Below are 20217 nucleotides of genomic sequence, written 5' to 3' on the forward strand. Positions count from 1 at the left end.
AACTGAGTGAACTGACGTAGGCATTAATAATATGACTTATTTTGATGTTTATATATTTAGGCTAATCAAAATACAGTTTTACCATGATGTTGCTTAAAATAAGAAATAATTGGAGAAGGTGGCGAGTTTTAGTTTACTTCAGTTTACCAAAGTTTGTATATAAATAGTGTAAATATTAAAATAAATATAGATTTTAAACTATTATTATTTTGTATATATTTGGGCTATTCCAGTTGATATTCATATGAAAGACACGACCTTAATCTCCTATACAGGGTTGTACATAATTTCAAATGGAGTCGCTTATTTAGGTAACCCCATTTGCAATTCACACTCCCTGTGTAGAAGGCTAAGGTGAGGTCTTCCGTATGAATTTCAACTTGAATATCCAAATATCGCAGCTTTTACAGCGTTTGTACATGTAGAAAATAAAGCTTTTCAAAGATAAGACAGATATAAATGTGTTTTGCTAATTTAATTCTTATTTCACCTGCTTAGACCACGATCTGCTTGATTCAAATGAAGAACACTCTTGTTTGTTACAATTTCGCGATGTCAATGTGTTTTGAAAAATAACCCTTTTTTGAGTGTTTTGCGAATTGCGTTTCATCAACCAAAGTCACATTCCTCCGTCTTTGCCCCATTTGTATATAGATCCACACATTTTTGTTTTTTCTTTCAAGTTCCACCTCATTATAGCTTTAAGGGACCGTTCACAAACACTTGTTAGGGGGGGGCCTGATGCAAAAAAAGGGGGCTGAAAATATTTGACCCTCCTGGGGGGGCCTGAAAAAAATGACCACATATTTTCCAGGGAAAATTGAGTTTATATGCTTTTCTATGGGGTTGACCCATAATTTTCATGTCAAAAAGGGGGTGGGCTGAAATTTTTGAGGTCTGTAAAGGGGGGCAAAAAACATTTCGCGATGATTTTTTTTTGCATCAGCCCCCCCAACAAGTGTTTGTGAACGATCCCTATAAGCTTGTTTCCCTAAAGACATTTTTCCGTCAATTCATTTTTCCCCATTTTGCATCTTTCATTCCCTCAAAAAAACCCAAATAAACAAACAGACAAACAAAAACACACACACCCCACCCCACCCACCTCCCAAAAAAACCCACCAATAATAATAAAACCAGAGTCAACATTTGAACGAGGAGATATTCAGGCCAAATGCAAGTCAGTCAAAGGCATGAAGCGCAGTGGTGTAGTCAGGACTTTTTAGAGGGGGAAAAGTGGACAAGGAAACTTTCAAAGGATATAAAATTGGTCAAAAACGGGCTAAAAAGTAACAAAAAAAGGCCTAAAAATCTTAAATATTAGGGCGGCCAGCATACCGATAGGGGAAGGGAAAGACTTCTCAAGGGTGTAGCTTTCCCCGGCTACACTCCCTGGGCTACACCACTGCTCAGTGAAGCGAGCATCCTTTTAAAATATGCCTACAATTCTATTTAAAGCCATCCCACTCGTGATCCCACCCAGAGCTAACACAAAATGCTTTTAAAACGTTTTCGTTTCGTTTGATCGCATATCGGGTTATAAATTGTCATGAAAACATTTTAAAAACGTTTTGTGTTTAAAAAAATTATTACAAGTTGTCAAGATTTTATTGTATAATATTATCGTATTATTGCAAATATGTATTTTGTCAACATTTTTAAGGAACCATTAAGGGATGGGGTATGAACGTTTGGACCGTATTTATTGTGGGACATTATAGAGCACACCAGACATATCGAATGGCATTCTGAATACGAAGAATGTCCTTCTGATATCAAATAATTTTGATTTTTTTGAAATTCGCAATGTAATACACATTTTATGGCAAATGATTAAAAATGGATATTTTTGATATTTAAGAGTACTCGAAGTTAACTTTATAAATCTGATGATTTATACTTAAAGTGTATGTAGGTGGGATGAAAAGCCGACGATCAATTGAAAATTTTGACATTTCGAATTGACGATATGGATTTTTCCCAAAACACCCAAAAAAAATTAATATGAAATGTCAAAATTTTCAATAGATCGTCGGCTTTTCCTCCCAGCTACATACACTTTAAAAATATGTCATTAGATTTGTAAAATTTACTTCGAGGACTATTATATCAAAAATGTGAAAATATCAAATTTTAATATATAATTTATAATATTTATAATTTGTCATAAAGTTTGTATTATATCGTGAATTTCAAAAAATGAAAATTATTTGATATCAGAAAGACATTCTTCCTATTCAGAATGCAATTCGATATGTCTGATGTGCACTCATGTCCCACAATAAATATTGTCGAAACGCTCAAAACGCTCATTCCAGATCCCTTAAGTTAGAATATTTTACAGCACCTTTAGAAAACTATTCTTAAAACGCTGTGAACCTTTTTATATACCTTTTATATTATATATAACACGACATTTGAAAGTTTCTAGATCCTGGCAACCTTTTCTTACCTTTTGCGAATGTTTATAGACATCGTATTGTGTTTGCTGGAATATATACAATTTCTGTCACATTTCAATTTTGCTATGCTACAAATAAAATGATAAAAAGAAGTTTCCTACACATAATGAGAAAAAAAAAGAAAAAAAATACACACAAAAAAACCACTTATACATCTTGATCAATCATGGGAGATTTGTATTCGTAATTGTGCTATTCCATTTGAACTCCACAATCCCCTGTGAAAGATTTAGTCTTCCAAGCCAGAGGAGTATGGGTTTCAAAGTAATTAACCCTGTACAATTCCACTGAAAATAACAACAAACAAAGAACATAATGTGAAAGACTTTTCTTAAATATAATTCCACAGGGGTACGGCATATTCAAAGCCATACCCCACACCGATGCCTTCAATTTTTCTCGAATTTCTACTTTTTTGCATGATTGTAATACCCAATCGTGTACTAAAATAAATACCATGCGAAAGACTAAACTTGAATTAGTTTTAATTACATGATTACAGTGAAATTTTTAGTTTTATAATAAACCCAGGGATCTCCGGTTTTATTCACCGATCGAGTGATCATGGGGATGGCTGTCACGTCATGTGTATCATTGACGTATACTTTTCGTCTTTAATTATACGTCTACGTCCCAGTTGCGTGAAGCTCCGCTCAATAACGATCGGCAAGTTAATGCACGCATTGACGATAATTATAGGCGCTGGAACTTACCAATTTTCTTTGTTTTACCTCATTCGATGGCTCGAAAATAAAAGGGGATATAGCGTCATTGGTGTGATCAGTGAAAACTTACATTTTGTGGAAAAAAATATGAATCTATTCTTTATGGAAATCGCACATAATTGCTTTAAAATGAAAAGTACAATTTCCAAGACGTGTTAATTGCCTCTTAAAGTTTTAACTGACATATCCTTTCCTTCCTGGTGGAGGAGGAGCGCATACCATTTAGCATGAATACATAGGCATATTTGTTATTTTAATAACAAATCTCCCCCTTCCACCTCACAGAAAAAATGACCATAATCATCACTTTCCCATGCCAGGGCACGTAATGTTTAATTACTCTTTTGTACGTCAAATTGCTCTATTGATATACCACTACATTTGATCAAAACGTCGGTTTGGTCTTCTCCCAGGGTTTTTTTTTTCAGAACCATACATGGCATATCCACCTGTGTAAGCACCAGTCCTGTCTATTTTTAGCCCACCCATAGATCGATCTATTGATAAGTATGATATGTAATCATTGTTTGTCCTTGTCTTTTGTATTACTGTATACTGTGTAATTAGTGAATTACCCTTAGTAAAGAGTTCTTGACTCATGGACAATTAACTCGATAGTCTTGATACAGTGATGACTAAACAAAAACGGTAAACTATTCCACTTCAACCAGTTAACTTATTCAAGTGAATTTTTGTTATGCGATTGAGGTTTAAACTAACAATTTGCTTCTTTACTTTTCTCGCTTTTGGGTTTCCTTATTGCACGATTTCAGTTGACACACGTGTATTTTGTAAACCGACAAATGATGTTAAAGCAAACTTGATACCACAAGAGAGAAGTGAGAAGCCGAAAAGCGCCGTTTAACGATGCGCTCGTTCCGAGAGGCTGAGCAAGTCCATAATATTTTTGAGAGCTCTTCAGCAACCGTTGAGTGGGTAACGTAAAGTGGTTAAACTTCTTAGCGGTGACTTTGGCGGACCTTTGATCATCACTAGATCTACGGACGAGCGCCAATAAACTGTATAAGAAGCACGTTGCTGACCATAAAACAATTACACGAACTTCAAAATAAAACACTTTTGTAGAACTTGGAGTTTTGGCCCCGGTTTTGGCGTTACCTAGCAAACACAAAACGTTTTCGACATCATCCGCAAAAGGTTACAAAAGGTTGTCAGAAAACGTTTTAATGTCGGGTTATATAAAGGGTATAAAGGTATAAAACGTTTTCATAGCATTAAAAAACATTTGTTGATAATCTAATGCCCAGTAAACACAAAATGTTTTACAGAAAACGTTTAAAGGTGGGTTATTAAAGGGTATAAAAATGTTTTAATAACATTCCAAAAACATTTTTGAAAACTTTCTAAATAACATTCTAAACAGAATGTTATTTTGGGGTTGAAAAAAGTATTTTGCAAAAATGTTTTGCCCAAAATATTTGAAATAACGTTTTAAAAACGTTTTCATGACCTTTATATAACCCGACATATAAATGTTATTAAAACATTTGAAAAAAAAAACATTTTAAGAACATTTCTGTGTTTGCTGGGTGCAAATAATTTAACATAATGTTGACAAAATATTTGGCAAAAAATATTTGTAAAAATAGTTTACAATAACATTTTGAAAACATTTAAAAAATATTATTGTAATGTGTTTTTATATAAAACGGTTTAAAACGTTTTCATGACCTTTTATAACCCGATATTTAATGTTATTTAAACGTTTTTAACGAAACCAAAATCCAAAATATAACTTATTTTCAACGTTTTTGTGACGAATTCGGTAAACTGTAAGTTGATGTATTTCGTTCCATCTCCTCCTGCATTCCTCTTCATGTTCTTCTTCCTCTTCAAATTATACAGGGTGTCCCTGAAAGAACTGTATCGTCAGAAACTTAATTGTTTGGCTATTTTAACGCCACAACTAAACATAACTAAATAATTGGTGTCGTTGAGGTTGAGGTATAAATTTTAACAATTGACCACACCGTTCGTGAAATATAAGAATTTTACGAAACTCCCTCATTTTCACATCTTTCCACGGATTCAAATATCAATCGATGATCTGTATTCGGACTGCTAATTAATGCGCATCATCAGCGCTTGAGGCGTCTATTGTCATTGATAGATATTTGACTCTGTGGAACGGATTGAAAATGAGGTAGTTTCGTCAAATTCTATTTATATTTAAAAACGGAGAGATCAGTTATCAAAATTCAAAAAACATGTTATAGCTGATACATTGGCTTAGGAAGATTTTCAACATGGGGGAAGGGGGCTGAAAATTGAAGAAAAAAAAAATTAGGTGGGCCAACCTGGGGTGCCCGAGGGGAGATTTTTTGCAAAATATAGGTCAAGAACACCCAGTTTCCTTCTATTTTATCATATTTTTTTAACTTCACCTGGGATTATTGGGGGGCTGAAAGGTATTCCAGCCCCCGCACCAAAATTATTGAGGGGGCTGAGCCCCCGCAAGACCCACCGGTTCCTAATCCTATGTTATATTCCTCAACCATATCGGCTATTTAGTTGTGTTTGGTTTATGCGTTAAAATACCCAACGAATTCAGTACCCGACGATACAGTTCTTTCAGGGACACCTTGTAGCTCACACAGCTGTGCTTGGCCTGTACCACTTGAAGCTATAAGATAAACACTTGAAATGAATAAGTTAACAGCTAAAAATAATAATACAAATTAAACTAGCACCCTGGACAGGTAAAGATTGACATTTCAATCTGACAATATAATTATGACTTCAGGTTTTCTGTGGTTTTATCAAACAACTTCGTCTTCTCAATTCGATAAAATCTTTATAAAAACATTTCTGGGCATTTCAAGTAGAAACTGTTCTTTTCCCAGATCCAAGTAATCGGGTACTCACTCAGAAATATTGCCATTTATATCAGGTATCTTAATCACATGCACTGTTGCTCTCTCAGAAAGGTTTATACCCAATGTTGGTTAAAAGTCCACTTTTTCAAAATCAGCACCCGCCCCCCCAATGAAATCCAGCTGCGTACGGGCCTGGCTTCTTGGTCTATGATCTGAGCCTCCTCCAGCTTCCTCCCATGCACCCAATTGAGGGATTTGGGGCTGCTACATGCTGCTATCGCCGATTTATGAATTTCTCAGTGATGTTGAAACTTTTAATGAGCCCTGGTAAAGCTTTTGGCACATACTTTCTCGGTTTCCGATTTGTGTATAGGCCTATACTTGGATCTGAAAAAGAGTTCCTTTCTACTTAAAACGAACTATGAACGATCCTGTTGAATCTGTTTCAAGACATTTTCTGGGCAGTTCAGACTTTTTGATTCCAGAAAAATACAGTACTAATTTAAAATATATTATCCTGTCTTGCGAAATGAAACATATAGCTCATCCTTCCACTAACTACTGGCAATACAAGTCAAGCTTTAATATTTGTCAAACCGGTAACCAGAGAAGATCTTCTCTGGTCAAACTAAGGCCAAAGTAAGTGTTTTTGTATGCTGTATAAAAATCAAGCCCAAAAAACTTGAATTGTATTTGCCAGTTTAGTTTGAACTTAAGGGTTTGCCAGGATTGGACTTTTGGCAAAACAAAATAATATCTTGTTAAAGGAGGATTTCGTGATCCTAGCATCCTCTTTTTATGACATTTCTCAGTAGATATCCACGAAAAAAGCTTATTTCCAAAATTTCAGTTGATTCCGATTTTGCGTTTGCGAGTTATGCATGATTATGTGTATTACACTGCTCCATAGACAATGTGTTGTAATTTCGTTCTGAAATTTGGCGATATTTTTGCTAAACGAATTAATCTGCAAGAAATATTTGGTACATAAACATTATGTAGCCAGAGGTATCCAGTGGTGTAAAAATCTCAACTTTTTTTTTTTTTTTGGGGGGATGAGGCTGTGGATCACGAAATGCCCCTTTAATCCCCAAAATTTAGTGCTGGATTTTCAGGAATCGGAGTAGGTGTACGATTTTTTTAAAAAATGTTTTATTTAAAATAAAAGCTAGTCTCGGTAGTGGTTGCTTTCATATGAACCCCTGGTCTAGCATGTACCCAGAAAATCATTGAGACCCCCCCATTCGAAATCGAAAAGGGTGAACATAATTGTGAATGAATATGATATTATTATAAATAATTTAAAAAGGTAGATTGCTCACTTATTTTTCACAATAATAAGTAAAATTATTTTTGTTACATTATCCTGATTTTCCTTTTAATTTTGATCTCCCAATTATAGGTCATTGGGTTAGTAGGAGCAAGAACCAAGACCTTGGTGGGACACACTCGAGCATTCAAAAAAAAAAAAATCCCGCATCAGACAAAAAAGAGGAGCAATAAAATCTTCATCTTATCTTTTGCTCATCACCGCCTGAGTATGTCGGTGAAACGTCACAAAAGTCGAGATTAATAATAAAACTTACTCTACCGTTTTATAGTCACCATTCAGTTTCTATAGGTTTAAAATGGTACGAAATTGGGCAATAAAATTGTGAATTGAAATGGACGATTTAGAAACACTTGATGAGCCGATTTTGTCAATTGTCATCAATGAAGCAGCGTTGGTGGTCACTTTTTGGATTTGTGTAGTTTCACTTAAACTGTTTTTACGTTTTACGTAATAGTTTGTTGTCTTAGTTTAGTTTGTCCACGTTGTACACACTGAGTATAATATTGAAGTGTTTGGTATTGTTATATTCAAGCTGTTGCTTATTTTTGTCTCTTTTTTATGATTTCCGCTGTGTGGGAAAAATCAGAATTAAAAATGACTGGATTGATTGCAATGGGGAAGTAAACGATTCAAGCGGAGTTGATTCAAGTTGGGAATTATCATTTCTATGACCGAGTGACCTTTGTTCTCATGTCCAATATTTCTTTAAAAACAAATATATAAAACTAAAATGTCGAAATCTCATCTCATTAAATTAAAAATCAAAGCTACGTGCTACGTGGGTTATTTTACCTTTTTTAGGTTGCATCATGGGCTGTAGGAGTGTAGGCACCCACCTTTGAACAGTATTTTTGTGGGAGCACATCAGGCACACCAAATTGCATTCTAATTACGAGGAATGTCCTTCTGATATCAAATAATTTTGATTTTTTGAAGTTCGTGATATAATACAAATTTTTTGGCAAATTATTAAAAATTGATTTTTTTTACTTTTTTGATAGTTAACATTCCTCAAAGTAAATTTTATAAGGCTGATCTAATGGGAGAAAAGTCATCCATCATATGAAAACTTTGACGTTTCGTATTAAAGATGTAGGCTTCCACAAAAAGGCCTACAGTTTTTGGATGTTTTGGGAAAAAAATCTATATCTTCAATACAAAAGATCAAAATTTTCATATGATGGACGGGGTTTCATCCATCAGCTACAAGCATGTTTTAAGTACACGTCATTTATAAAGTTTAATTCGAGGAATGTTAAATATCAAAAATATAATTTTTTAATAATTTGTCATATCGAGAATTTCGATTCCATTTTCCTTTGCCTACACCGAATGAAAAAAACAGATATCAGAACAAAATTTTCTCACAAGCAAGATCCCAAGTTAATCATGGGAAACATAAATAAAGGCTATAGGCCTACTATTTGCATCAGTAGAGATATTAAGGCCGAGACCGGCCGAGACAGGACTATTAACAAATTTTGAATGACCCTCGTATAAAGCTGAACGACAATGTACATCTTTTATTTTCCAATTAAATGGTCTGTGGAACATAGGGCCAAAATGGTGGTCCTTAACTTGAATTTGGAAAGTTAGGCTCTCAGCAAACGTTCGTTTGTATTGATCGCATCTAAATAAATAGTTGGAAGATAAAGGTATTTACCAAGAACTTGAAGTTATATTTTGGTGGCGATAATTGGAGTGGCCCAGAGTAGCTTTGCGAAGCAAAAGGCCACATCGATTACATTTATCCTGGTAAATGGCTATATGTTTGTTTGTAATTGTTCAAAATTTGTTTAACACACCTGACAACTATTTTAGTTATACGAGGAAAGTTTCCTGGTTACATATTTAAAAACTCGCTCACTTTTATAATCATAACATATCTTTTTAAGGGGGTGTTTTCCTTCCTAAATATGACAAATCAGGTAGAATGTTAATTGTTTATTTTATTCTATTAATTAATTAATTCTTATTTTATATGCCTTTATCAAAATAACAGCAGTTTTCTCATACAGTTTTCAGCATCTGCCATCATGACAATAGGTAAAAACAGACCTCCCACCCCACATAATCGCAAATTGACACGAAAGCTTCATTCCATGAAGTATTTCTCTTGCATTTGATCATCTTCTACTCTTCCCTAGAAAAAAATCATAATACCAAATCTAAACACCATGGAATTCATCATATCACGTCCAGCTCAAATTGGGCGCCCATTCCTTTTTTAAAGGAATTTTTATTAGTAGAGATGCCAATGCTCAAGTTTTGGACGAAGGTGCCAGCCGGGTTAAAATTAATCGTTAGAGTCTCCTCTATCTGTTTAACCCGGCTGGCCGCGGCTGGCATTTCTGAAAAATTACGTGAACGTCGTGAACCGAGGTATTTTGGTTGAAAATGTGTATTTTTGTAACTTTTTCCAATTTTATTAAAAATAGCAAACTAAATTGAAAGGACATTTCGTGATCTACAGCATCACCCCCTCCCCCTCCCCCCACTTTTCTCAACAACAACAAAATGGTTTGAGATTATTCAATGGAAACCTCTGGCTACATGTTTATGTACAAAAAAATTCTTCCAGATTAATTCGTGTCTATGAAGCAGTGTAATACCACCTCCATGGTCATACACATATTAATCATGCATAACTCGCAGACGCAAAATCGAAATCAACTGAGATTTTGGGAATACGTTTTTTGTGTGGATATCTACTGAAAAGGTCATAAAAAGAGGATGCTAGGCAGGGAGGTAAATAAGGATAATTTACTGGGTGGGCAATTTAATTTATTTTTGCCCTCAAATTAGGGAAAATAATTTACTGGGTGGGCAGCGATAATTAATGGCATCCAGGCGTTTGGATTTTTGTAATATATTTTACGTGTATACCATTTTGCACTGTGTGATAATTATTCCTACTCCGAAGTTGTAAACATGGTAAATGAATAAATTGGCAGATGTTAAGAATAGATACATGTACATCACTTTCATTATTCAACAACACTTTCAAAATGTAAATTGATTTCAAGAGATTACACAATGGTACTAGTTTTATGATAATTATTATATGGTGCCCAATTTTTGTGGGCAATATAATTTACTGGTGGGCACTTTTGGGCAATGGGCAAGTTGAATTTACTAGGTGGGCAAAATAATTTACTGGGTGGGCATTTGCACCACCCAGTTAACATGTTATTTACCTCCCTGATGATAGAATCACGAAATACTCCTTTAGGTATAAAAATGAACTTCATATTTGCTGTGGAGAATTCATGTCACATCGCATGTACGAGGGTCATTCAAAAAAGTTCTACCTCCATCCTCATACCGTAGACGTTCGCCTAATGGCGCTATGGACTCCCTTGACATAACTGGAATTTTAGACACAAACTAAATGTGCCCTACCATAAAAATCCCACCAGCAAATAAGGCCACATACCCTTAATCCAATACCGGGGGTACTCACATTTGTTTTGGGTGGGGCGTGCCTCGAACAATCTGGAAGTGGATCCATATTTAATACCAATTTGCCAAAAATGGGATCCGTGTCTATTTGGGCCAAATTTGTTCAAAATTTGACAATTTTAAGTTAACTAGCTCTGAAGACTTCATGGCAACGTAATGATAGTATCCTTTTGAAATACATACTCCCCTTATGGAAGATTTTGCTGAAGTCTTCCACAGATGGCAAATAGAATAGACAGTTGGGGCAACCTCCATTTGAAATACTCGCTAGTACTGTCTGTCCAATTAACTTAAATACCCAGTTTTTGTTACTGGACAGACGGTAGTAGTGGAAGATACAGGTAAATCCATATATGGGGTAGTATAGGCGTCAAAATAATTAACCATAGCCAATTTCATTTGAAAAAACACACTAATTCTGTGGAAGTATCAGTTGCGATGCTGGCCACCCTGATATTTAGGCTTTTTTGCCCATTGTTGCCAATGGTCAAATGTTGCCCCCTAGATTACCTTCCTACATCAGAAAAAGTCCTGGCTATACACAATTACAGGCATGTGTGGATTTCAAATGGAATAGCACTATTAACACAGAAAATAATTAACACAATAAACTGTACCTTGTGTTTCAGGAAATAGTATTTTATTATTATATAATATATTTTGTCATAAAATATAGAGTGATAGAATCATAGTGTTTGTCTAGAGGTTCTTAGACAGAAAATAGAGATTTACTCAACATGACCAGAATGAGATTTACTCTTTGCAGGTTCTGTGCATGGACTAATACTATAGTTGCAAACAATTATTTCAAATCGTCATGGATTCGGCAGGCGGCCGAATTGGAAAAAATCATTTTCGCATGCATTATTTTTTAATTAAAGAACAAGGGATCAATGCTGTACATAAGAGGGCAGCATATCAATTTTTTGACTGAGATCAGATGATAACACCATAAAAAATAATCAAAACAGGGCAGCATAAAGGGTTAGCTAATGGTGCATCGCAGTACGGTCAACGAAGATAACTATTAAAAAATTGATATGCTGCCCTCTAAAGGTAAAGCATTGATCCCTTGTTCTCTAATTAAAAAAGAATGCATGCGTAACATGAATTTATTCGGCCGTTTGCCGAATTCATAACGAAATGCTATTGAGGAAAACATAAGTAATGTTAAAATTAATATCACCGGCAACCTAATGGCATCAACAATTAGAGAAAAGAAAAGAATATTGAGTGACTCCACAAGAGAGGCTAGGATCTGTATTAAAACACATTCCTCAGATGCGATTCAATGTAAGCGCAATGTAATGCAAACAGCATCGTGTTAGCGTGCAATGAAAGCCCTGTACTTATGCTGGTTTCATACTTTCCTGCCGCTTGCCGCTCCGACAATGATTTAGCTTCAAAAACTTAAATGCTCATTCCATGATCCCAGCCAAAGTGAAAAAAAATTAAAATTGTGTAAAAGTGGAGGATAAGTTACTAAAATTGTCATTAGGTATTAGTAAACCAGAGTTCGTAGTATCTGATTCAAGAAAATGCACTTACTGTGTACGCTAGAGGGATTTCCAGCGTGATTTTTTGGGTTGCCAGTTGGTTTTCCTTCACACTGGGGAGTCCCTCTTTAGATCAGTAGATTGCAGTCACTCCTCATCAAGTGTTGACAAAGACAACAGTGGTTGTTGAAACGCATTACACAGTAAGTGCATTTTCTTGGATCAGATACTACAAACTTTGGTTTACTAGTTTACTCTACCGATCCGCATGAATTTGTTCAATCATGTCATTAGGTATTATTGTAATGAAAAATTTGGAAAAAAAAACAAACAAGGAAAATGGCAGTATTGATAAAGTTGAAGTCCTATTCAAATGCATGTAGCTAATTTCTTAGTAGAGAAATTACAGATTCACGTGAAATGTCCAATTGTGTCTTCAATATAGGGCTTTCAGCTTAACCACTAGCAGGCTATGTTAGCCCATCTATGCTACTAACAAAGTGGAAAGATCTGTATTTTGATGATTTTTACAATTTCCCAAACGCGGCTATTTCGAGTTATAATACATTCCATATCACATTGGAGTGATGGAAAAAGGTTAAAGGGCATTGGACCTCAACCATTGTCCCAAATAGGGGATGGCTGGTCATTAAGATTATCATCGATTTCTGATTAGCATCTCAAAGAAACTGGCCATGAAAGAAAAGGGGCTAGAAAATAATGATGTTGTTCGTACAATCAACTATAATTTTGGAGATGGTATAAAATCAAACATGTTGACATATCATAAATAAGAAACCAAGTCATACTTTATTGTTGTTTTGACTCATTAAAGGGGTACTATACCCCTGTGGTAAATTTGACTATTTTTGCATTTTCTCAAAAATAATAACACACTGGTAACAAAAGTTATGTATATTATTGGGGCAAGGAATCCAATTACTACATTGAAATTTCAGTGACTCAAGACAAGCGGTTCAGTATATATGATAGGAAATGAGGTACATCCTAGCGGTACCTTATTTCTTATCATAAATAACAAACCATTTGTCTTGGGTCACTGAAATTCCAGTGTAGTAATTGGATTCCTTGCCCCTATAATATACAAAACTTTTGTTACCAGTGTGTTATTAGTTTTTGAGAAAATGCAAAAATAGGCACAAATTTACCGAGGGGTGTAGTACCCCCTTAAATGCTTCATTGCATGATAGTACACTGTAAAAAGTTTGCTCTATTCTGAGAATGTGTTACATATTATTCAGAACTTCTACGGCACAGAAAACATCTCTTTGAAAATATGATTCCATATTTATAACCTTATTCAAAGCCTATTACCTTACTGTCATAACCGACAGCGTACTCGAAGAAATACTGTAACTTATTTTAAATTAGCTTGCATGTGTGCTAGCACCATATAAAGCTACCATACAATTTTAGAGTGTATATTGACTACAATTTTAACATTATTGAGCCCCTCCATTCCACGAGTGCCTTCTGCCTAAAAATAAGGGTCACTTCAAATAGATATGGAATGTATAATAGTCTCCAGTTGAAATCCAGCCAATGGAATCATGACCTTAATCTTCCACATAGGGAGTGTGAATTTCAAATGCAGTTACCTGAATGGGTGAATCCATTTAAAATTTACACCCCCTGTGTGGGGGATTAAGGTTAAGTCTTCCACAGGGTGTATGGATTTCAACTGGAATAGCCAAATACCATGACAATCCTGCTGAAGATGGACTTCAAAATAAATTTCCCTGGTTTCCCAGAAAAAAAAATTCTATGTGTTTCAATATACGCCAGCTTTAATTGCAGATGCAACTTTCTTGCATGCAGAAGATAACCACATTTATTTCTCATCAGGTAAACAAAATTGTTTGATTGTCCTCATCCGACCAACCCTAATCTGGAAACTCTAGAAATGTTTTTTTTTTTTGTTTCACTGTACAAAAGAATACAGACCCTAATTTTGGAATTTTTGACATCATGAAAAGTTTTTAAACAGTTTCTTCACACTTCTAAATATGGATGAAGTGGCATACAGTAGATAAATATCCCAATTCACACATATTTAGGCTATTTATTAAGCTATATAGGCATATACATGTTTTGGCTATAACCAACCGACCCTATCCCTGGGAGAGGGTATGTTGACAATCAAACAATTTTCTAGCCTCACTGTTCTGCGGCACTGTTAGTTCTCTTTTTAACCAAGGCAACATCCTTGACTTTTTGTAATAGATTCCGTAACTCCTTATTGATTTCGTTCATCTCCGGATCCTCCTCCTCCTCTTTGCCGTGGTCGTCGCTCCCTTCATGTTCTTTCCTGGCAAGACCGAGTTGTTTCTGGACGAGACCTTGATACTGGATGAGTATGGCATTCTGATCTGGAGAGATGTGTTCTGCCAAGTGACTGATGAGTTGTGGTACGCACCTGAAAAGATTAAAAAAACAACAAATGTATGTATGTCTCAATTCCTGTTTGTGCACATTCTTTTTTAAGAATTGCTTCAAGTCCTTGGGCGCCCTTAAAGGTGGGTACCTGATTGACAGCCTCATCCCCCCACTTTACCCCATCAAAATGCAGATTTTGGTATCAGGTGAAAGCTCATATTTTTCTCATTAACATTTTGAAATTAGGCATTCCAAATTGGTATATTTCCGAAAGACTCATCAAAAAACTGTTTAATTAGTCTTAAATGTGGTATAACACATTTGAGACTAATTCAACAGTTTTTTGATGATATCTTCGGAAATACACCGAGTTGGAACTTCTAAATTTCAATATGGTACTGAGAAAAATAGGGTCTTTCACTTGAAATCAATATATTGCACGATCATGATGATTATCATTAATAAAAACACTGTAAACTACCAATATCACACTGTATAAATGTCAATAATTCCATTAGGAATTAGTCACATAATTCCTTTAGGAATTAGTCACATAATTCCATTAGGAATTAGTCACATGTGCAAAAAACATTTACATGTTCTTTTTGCATGAGTGCTTGAAAGGGATGACACTTTATGTTATACGTAAGTTTAAAAGAATTTGACTTTCCAAATATATCAGGTCATCTTCCTTTAATGACTAAATAAATTACATGGAGGTTTTGCAGCATCTTCCAATAATCACTGTTTCCTTCTTAATTTTAGATATGTTATTCTTTCAAAATAATTATGCACCATCATAGTTTGACATTTATTTGATCAGGGAAGCGAGAGTTTGAACTTGGGCTATTCCATTTAATATCCACACTACCCATGTGGAAGATTTGGAAATATCTGCCACAGGTGAGTTAAATTTGAATTAAATTAGACAGCTAAATTTGAATTTCATATGCCCTCTGAAAAAGATTCAACCTGAATCTTTCCCTGAATGAGATTGAGTTTCAAATGGAGCTGCCTAATGTGTTAATTCCATTTGAAATTCATACTCCCCCTGTGGAAGATATTTCCAAAATCTTCCACAGGGGTAGTTTAGATTTTAATTGTAATAGCGCAATTTTAACTTGCTGGGCCAGATAGTGGACTCTCTACCTCTAACCATTGCAAGGGTATAATGAAAGACAGAGATAAAAAGACTAGTTTGCGTCTGACGTCATCTGTCAATCAAACTCGAGCTCGCTTTGTTTACAAGTGTCGTGATGATACAAGTTGTTGAACACGGCGGCAAAACCAGACGCCTTATTGTTAATTTTGCACCTTCAAACATACAAACCATCTCAAAAGTTAGGTCTTAACAGTAGGAAACTTCCTTTTGTGAAGGCACCATGTCAACAATGCCTAGAAAAGTTGCTTTTTGCCTCGTAAAAGTACGTAACATTTCGCCATTTACTGCTATTCCTTTTCTCCGATCAGCACCAGATAAATCGACCTTCCTTGTACGCGCTATTAACCAATCGACCGTAGGATCGTAGAGAATTTGATTGACAGAGACGTCAGACGCAAACTAGTCTTTTTATCTCTGTCTTCAATTATAGTCTAGTGTTTGAGCAAAATACCCACTAGGCACACTTCCTGCTTTTCCTCCCTAGCCAGTACCAGTTGAAATCCACTCACACCCTCTGGAAGACGTAAGGGATGAAATCAAATCTGGGTCCGGGCGGTTCCGTCCGGTTTCCATTGTTTAGAACAATAGCAACCGGACAGAACTGCCTGGAACCGGCGGTTGATCGCCGGTCAAGTTTGATTTCGTCCCTAACCTTAATCTCCCACACAGGGTGTTTATTTCACATGTAGTCACCCATTCAGGTATCCCCATTTGAAATTCACTCTCCCTGTGTGGAAGATTAAGATCACGTCTTCCATAGCAGATGTATGGATTTCAACCGGAACAGCCCAATTATAGAGAAGCTAGACTTACTTTCCAGGTGCATGGACCATACATTGTGTTGCATTCTGGAATGTTATGACTACTGTGAGGTGAAGGGCCATAGCTGGATCTTATTCCTGTCTCAGCTGCTCACATAGAGCTATGTTTCATTTGGCAAAACAGGATAATCTTTTTTTAATCCCCAAAAATTAGTGCTGTATTTTTCTGGAATAGGTGGTAGTACCTCTAACCACTGCACGGGTAGTCTAGTGTTTCAGCAAAATACCCACTAGGCATACTTCCTGTTTTTACTCACTAGCCACCCACCCCCTCTGGAAGACATAACCTTAATCTCCCACACAGGGTATATATTTCAAATGTAGTCACCCATTCAGGTATCCCCTTTGAAATTCACACTCCCTGTGCGGAAGATTAAGATCACATCTTCCACAGGGGGTGTATGGATTCAACCAGAACAGCCCAATTATAGAGAAGCTAGACTTACTTTCCTGGTGCATGGACCATACATTGTGTTGCATTCTGGAATGTTATGACTACTGTGAGGTGAAGGGCCATAGCTGGGTCTGATTCCTGTCTCAGCTGCTCACATAGAGCTTGACGGTGGTGGAATACTATTTGTCTGAAAATACACAAGAGTATGTTTAAAAAAAGTGTTAAAACTCATGCAATTTCTGTACCAAAACTGGGCTTTATCAGGGGTCCATTTCACTAAACTTTTAACCCTTCGTAATTCAAGAAAGCGTTCTTAAACTTATGAATACCCAATACTAGACGTAACTTTATGAAGGGTCTCTGTTGTAATCCCTATAACTTACGAAGGGTACCATTCGTAAGTAAGTTTACTTAGTGAAATGGAAGTTACGACTCGTGATAAGTTACAAACGATTTTGAGACGTACGAAGCTTCGTAAAGTTAACTGAAATGGACCCCAAGTGGTGTAGTTAGCTTTTCCCAACTAGAGTCCAGAAAATTGCACTGATTAATGACCTACTTTAAAAAAACAATGAGAACCACCAGCTGATTGGTTAGAAGAAGACTATTATTATGCTTCATTGAGCTAATCCGTAACATACGAAATTGCTATGCACATACCGTGTATCATTAGTCATTGTGCCGACTTTGAAGGCACACATACCTGTAGCAGAGACGCAGCACTGTTAATGCACTGTATACTACCACATTTTTACTTTGTACTTCAGGGTGGACAAACTGTATTGTATTTCATGTTACAAACGTGAAGGCACACAAAGCTCTATTGCATAAAGGTCCGTTCATACTACCACCGCATTTGCGATGCGTTGCTTTGCGATGCCGATATATCGATTACTTTTTGCCGCAACTCAACGCAACTCGTCGCATTTCCAAGTTAAAATGTATTTAACTTTATTGCGATATCGCAATGCAGTAGTTCGCAGTACGATGCAGTGCGGCAACGCACCGCATCGCAAAACAACGCATCGCAAATGCGGTGGTAGTATGAACGAACCTTTACTCGATCTATCGTGTAAAGCACATAGTGCTAGCATCATTTGTTAGACATCGAAACGACAGGCCCTAAATGTGCGAGAATTCTCAACATACAAAGCATGGGGCTTGTTAGTAAATGGTCTCTTAGTCTATGATTTTATCCAAAGAAGATATCTTACACTTCCCATAATGCATTTCTGTCATTTCAATTTTCTGTACTGATTTGCTATCTATAGAAAACAAAGTGTCAAGTACAAAGATACATATTCAGACTGGGTCTTGCTTAATGGTGGTGTCCCTCAAGGCACCGTCATTGGCCCTCTCTCCTTCCTCGGCATGATCAATGACGCCTTGGATGTTCCAAACCACAAAGTGTGGAAGTATGTTGATGATCTTACCATTGGTGAGAACAGGGCCTATGGTGAAGCCCCGGGGGTGAAGCCAGCACCGTGCAAGACAGTCTGGATTCTCTGAGTACTTGGGCTGATGAAAATAAATTGAGGCTGAATCCAGCTAAGTGTCAGGCTTGCAAGTGTATTTTGGCAGGAGGGAAGTTCCCGAGGTTGACCTGCATATTTCAAATCACCAACTTGCAGTTGTTGATAAAGTCAAATTACTGGGTGCCATGATCCAAAATGACTTAAAATGGGATAGCCAAGTCGATAGCATGTGCACTAAAGCAAACCGCAAAATGTTTATGATGCGCAAATTGAAAGAAGCAGGGTTCAGCCCCAGCGAGTATCTCACAGTATATAAGGGATACATGAGACCAGTATTGGAATATGCTGCCCCTCTTTGGCATGCTGGCCTTACTCAAAGTCAAGGGAACCAGATGGAGAACATCCAGAAGCGTGTTTGTAAGCACATCCAAGGCAGGGAGTACATGTCTTACTCCAAATCTCTAGCAGATCTTGAGCTGGATCCACTCCACAGCAGGAGGGAAAAATATGCAGAGATTTTGCCACAAAGACAACTACCTCTGAGAGGTTCTCCACCTGGTTTCCGCCAGCTGAGTATAGAACTGTCATGACCCTTAGAAATATGAGAAAATTCAAGAACTTCAAGTGCAAAACAAAAAGGTTCCAGGATAGCCCCATGCCATACATGGCTGACCTTTTAAACAAATAAATTGGTGTTTTTGAGTGCAATTGTATTTTATCAATTCATTTTGCTGCCAGGTTTTTGAATTTTACCTTGTGTTAATTTGGTTGCCCCCCCTTGTTATTAGTTATCTCAAACTTTTTTAGCAGCTGGTCTGTTCAGTGCAATTTTGTTTGTGATAGCTATTTCATTTTCATTTTTATCTATTTTTTTCAAATATTTAAATCCAATCTTTTTGTAAGCTCATTATGTATTTGTTTGGTATTATTAATTATTTCTAATGTGCAATATTTGATGTTTTTATGATATTTAAATGTTTCTCGTGTGCAAGTATTCTAAATGTAATTTGATGTTTTTACAATTTCTAAATGTGTCTTTAAAATGTTATTTGATGTTTTATAACTATTTAAATCAAATTGTAAAATTCATGTAATTCAGCCATTTGGCTGCAATGTGTTATTAATAAATATACTATACTATAACAAAAAAATCTAGTGCCATATGGATTGATAGTGACCTACAATGAATAGTGCACATCCAGATCTTGCAAACTATGTTTATTTCTTGACTATTGACAAATGTTCAGCTAGTCTATTATCAAAATGAAAACAAAGGGAACATTTGATGAAATGAGCTGATTCATAATGTTGCAAAGGATTCTGGGAAGGGTAAGATTCTCTAGATTTTACCTTTCTTTCTTTTTGTCAATCTTCTTCAACAAAATGTCACATATACTTGGATCACAAGCTTCATCTAGTCTGGAAAGAAACTCATTCACATCCTGAAAAGAAGAAAAAAAGAATCTTGAAGACTTTTTTAAAGTTAAATATCTACAGCATGAAAGTAATTAACTTTTTTATGCAGTCCACAATCTTAAATTTACCCCAGAGATATAGCAGTCACGATACAAATGTAAAGTTTGTTCGGTTTATATAAGGCGGAAATTATTTGGCTCTTGTTACTCCGCACTTCAATAAAGTCCCAACTCACGC

General features: G+C 36.0%; 1 protein-coding gene across 1 annotated transcript in view; it reads right to left on the bottom strand.

Moving 5' to 3' along the window:
- Positions 1-13206: 13206 nt before the first annotated feature.
- LOC140140886 (E3 UFM1-protein ligase 1-like) overlaps positions 13207-20217 on the bottom strand; it is a 100802-nt gene continuing 93791 nt past the window's right edge. The window contains exons 17-19 of the mRNA XM_072162637.1: positions 19915-20006; positions 17142-17276; positions 13207-14752 (exon numbers count right to left, since the gene is read on the bottom strand). Coding sequence (XP_072018738.1) covers positions 14494-14752; positions 17142-17276; positions 19915-20006 — 486 coding nt within the window. The 3' untranslated portion in view covers positions 13207-14493. The remainder of the gene's footprint in view (positions 14753-17141; positions 17277-19914; positions 20007-20217) is intronic.

This window comes from Amphiura filiformis, chromosome 19, assembly GCF_039555335.1.
Source record: "Amphiura filiformis chromosome 19, Afil_fr2py, whole genome shotgun sequence".
Lineage (NCBI taxonomy): Eukaryota > Metazoa > Echinodermata > Ophiuroidea > Amphilepidida > Amphiuridae > Amphiura > Amphiura filiformis.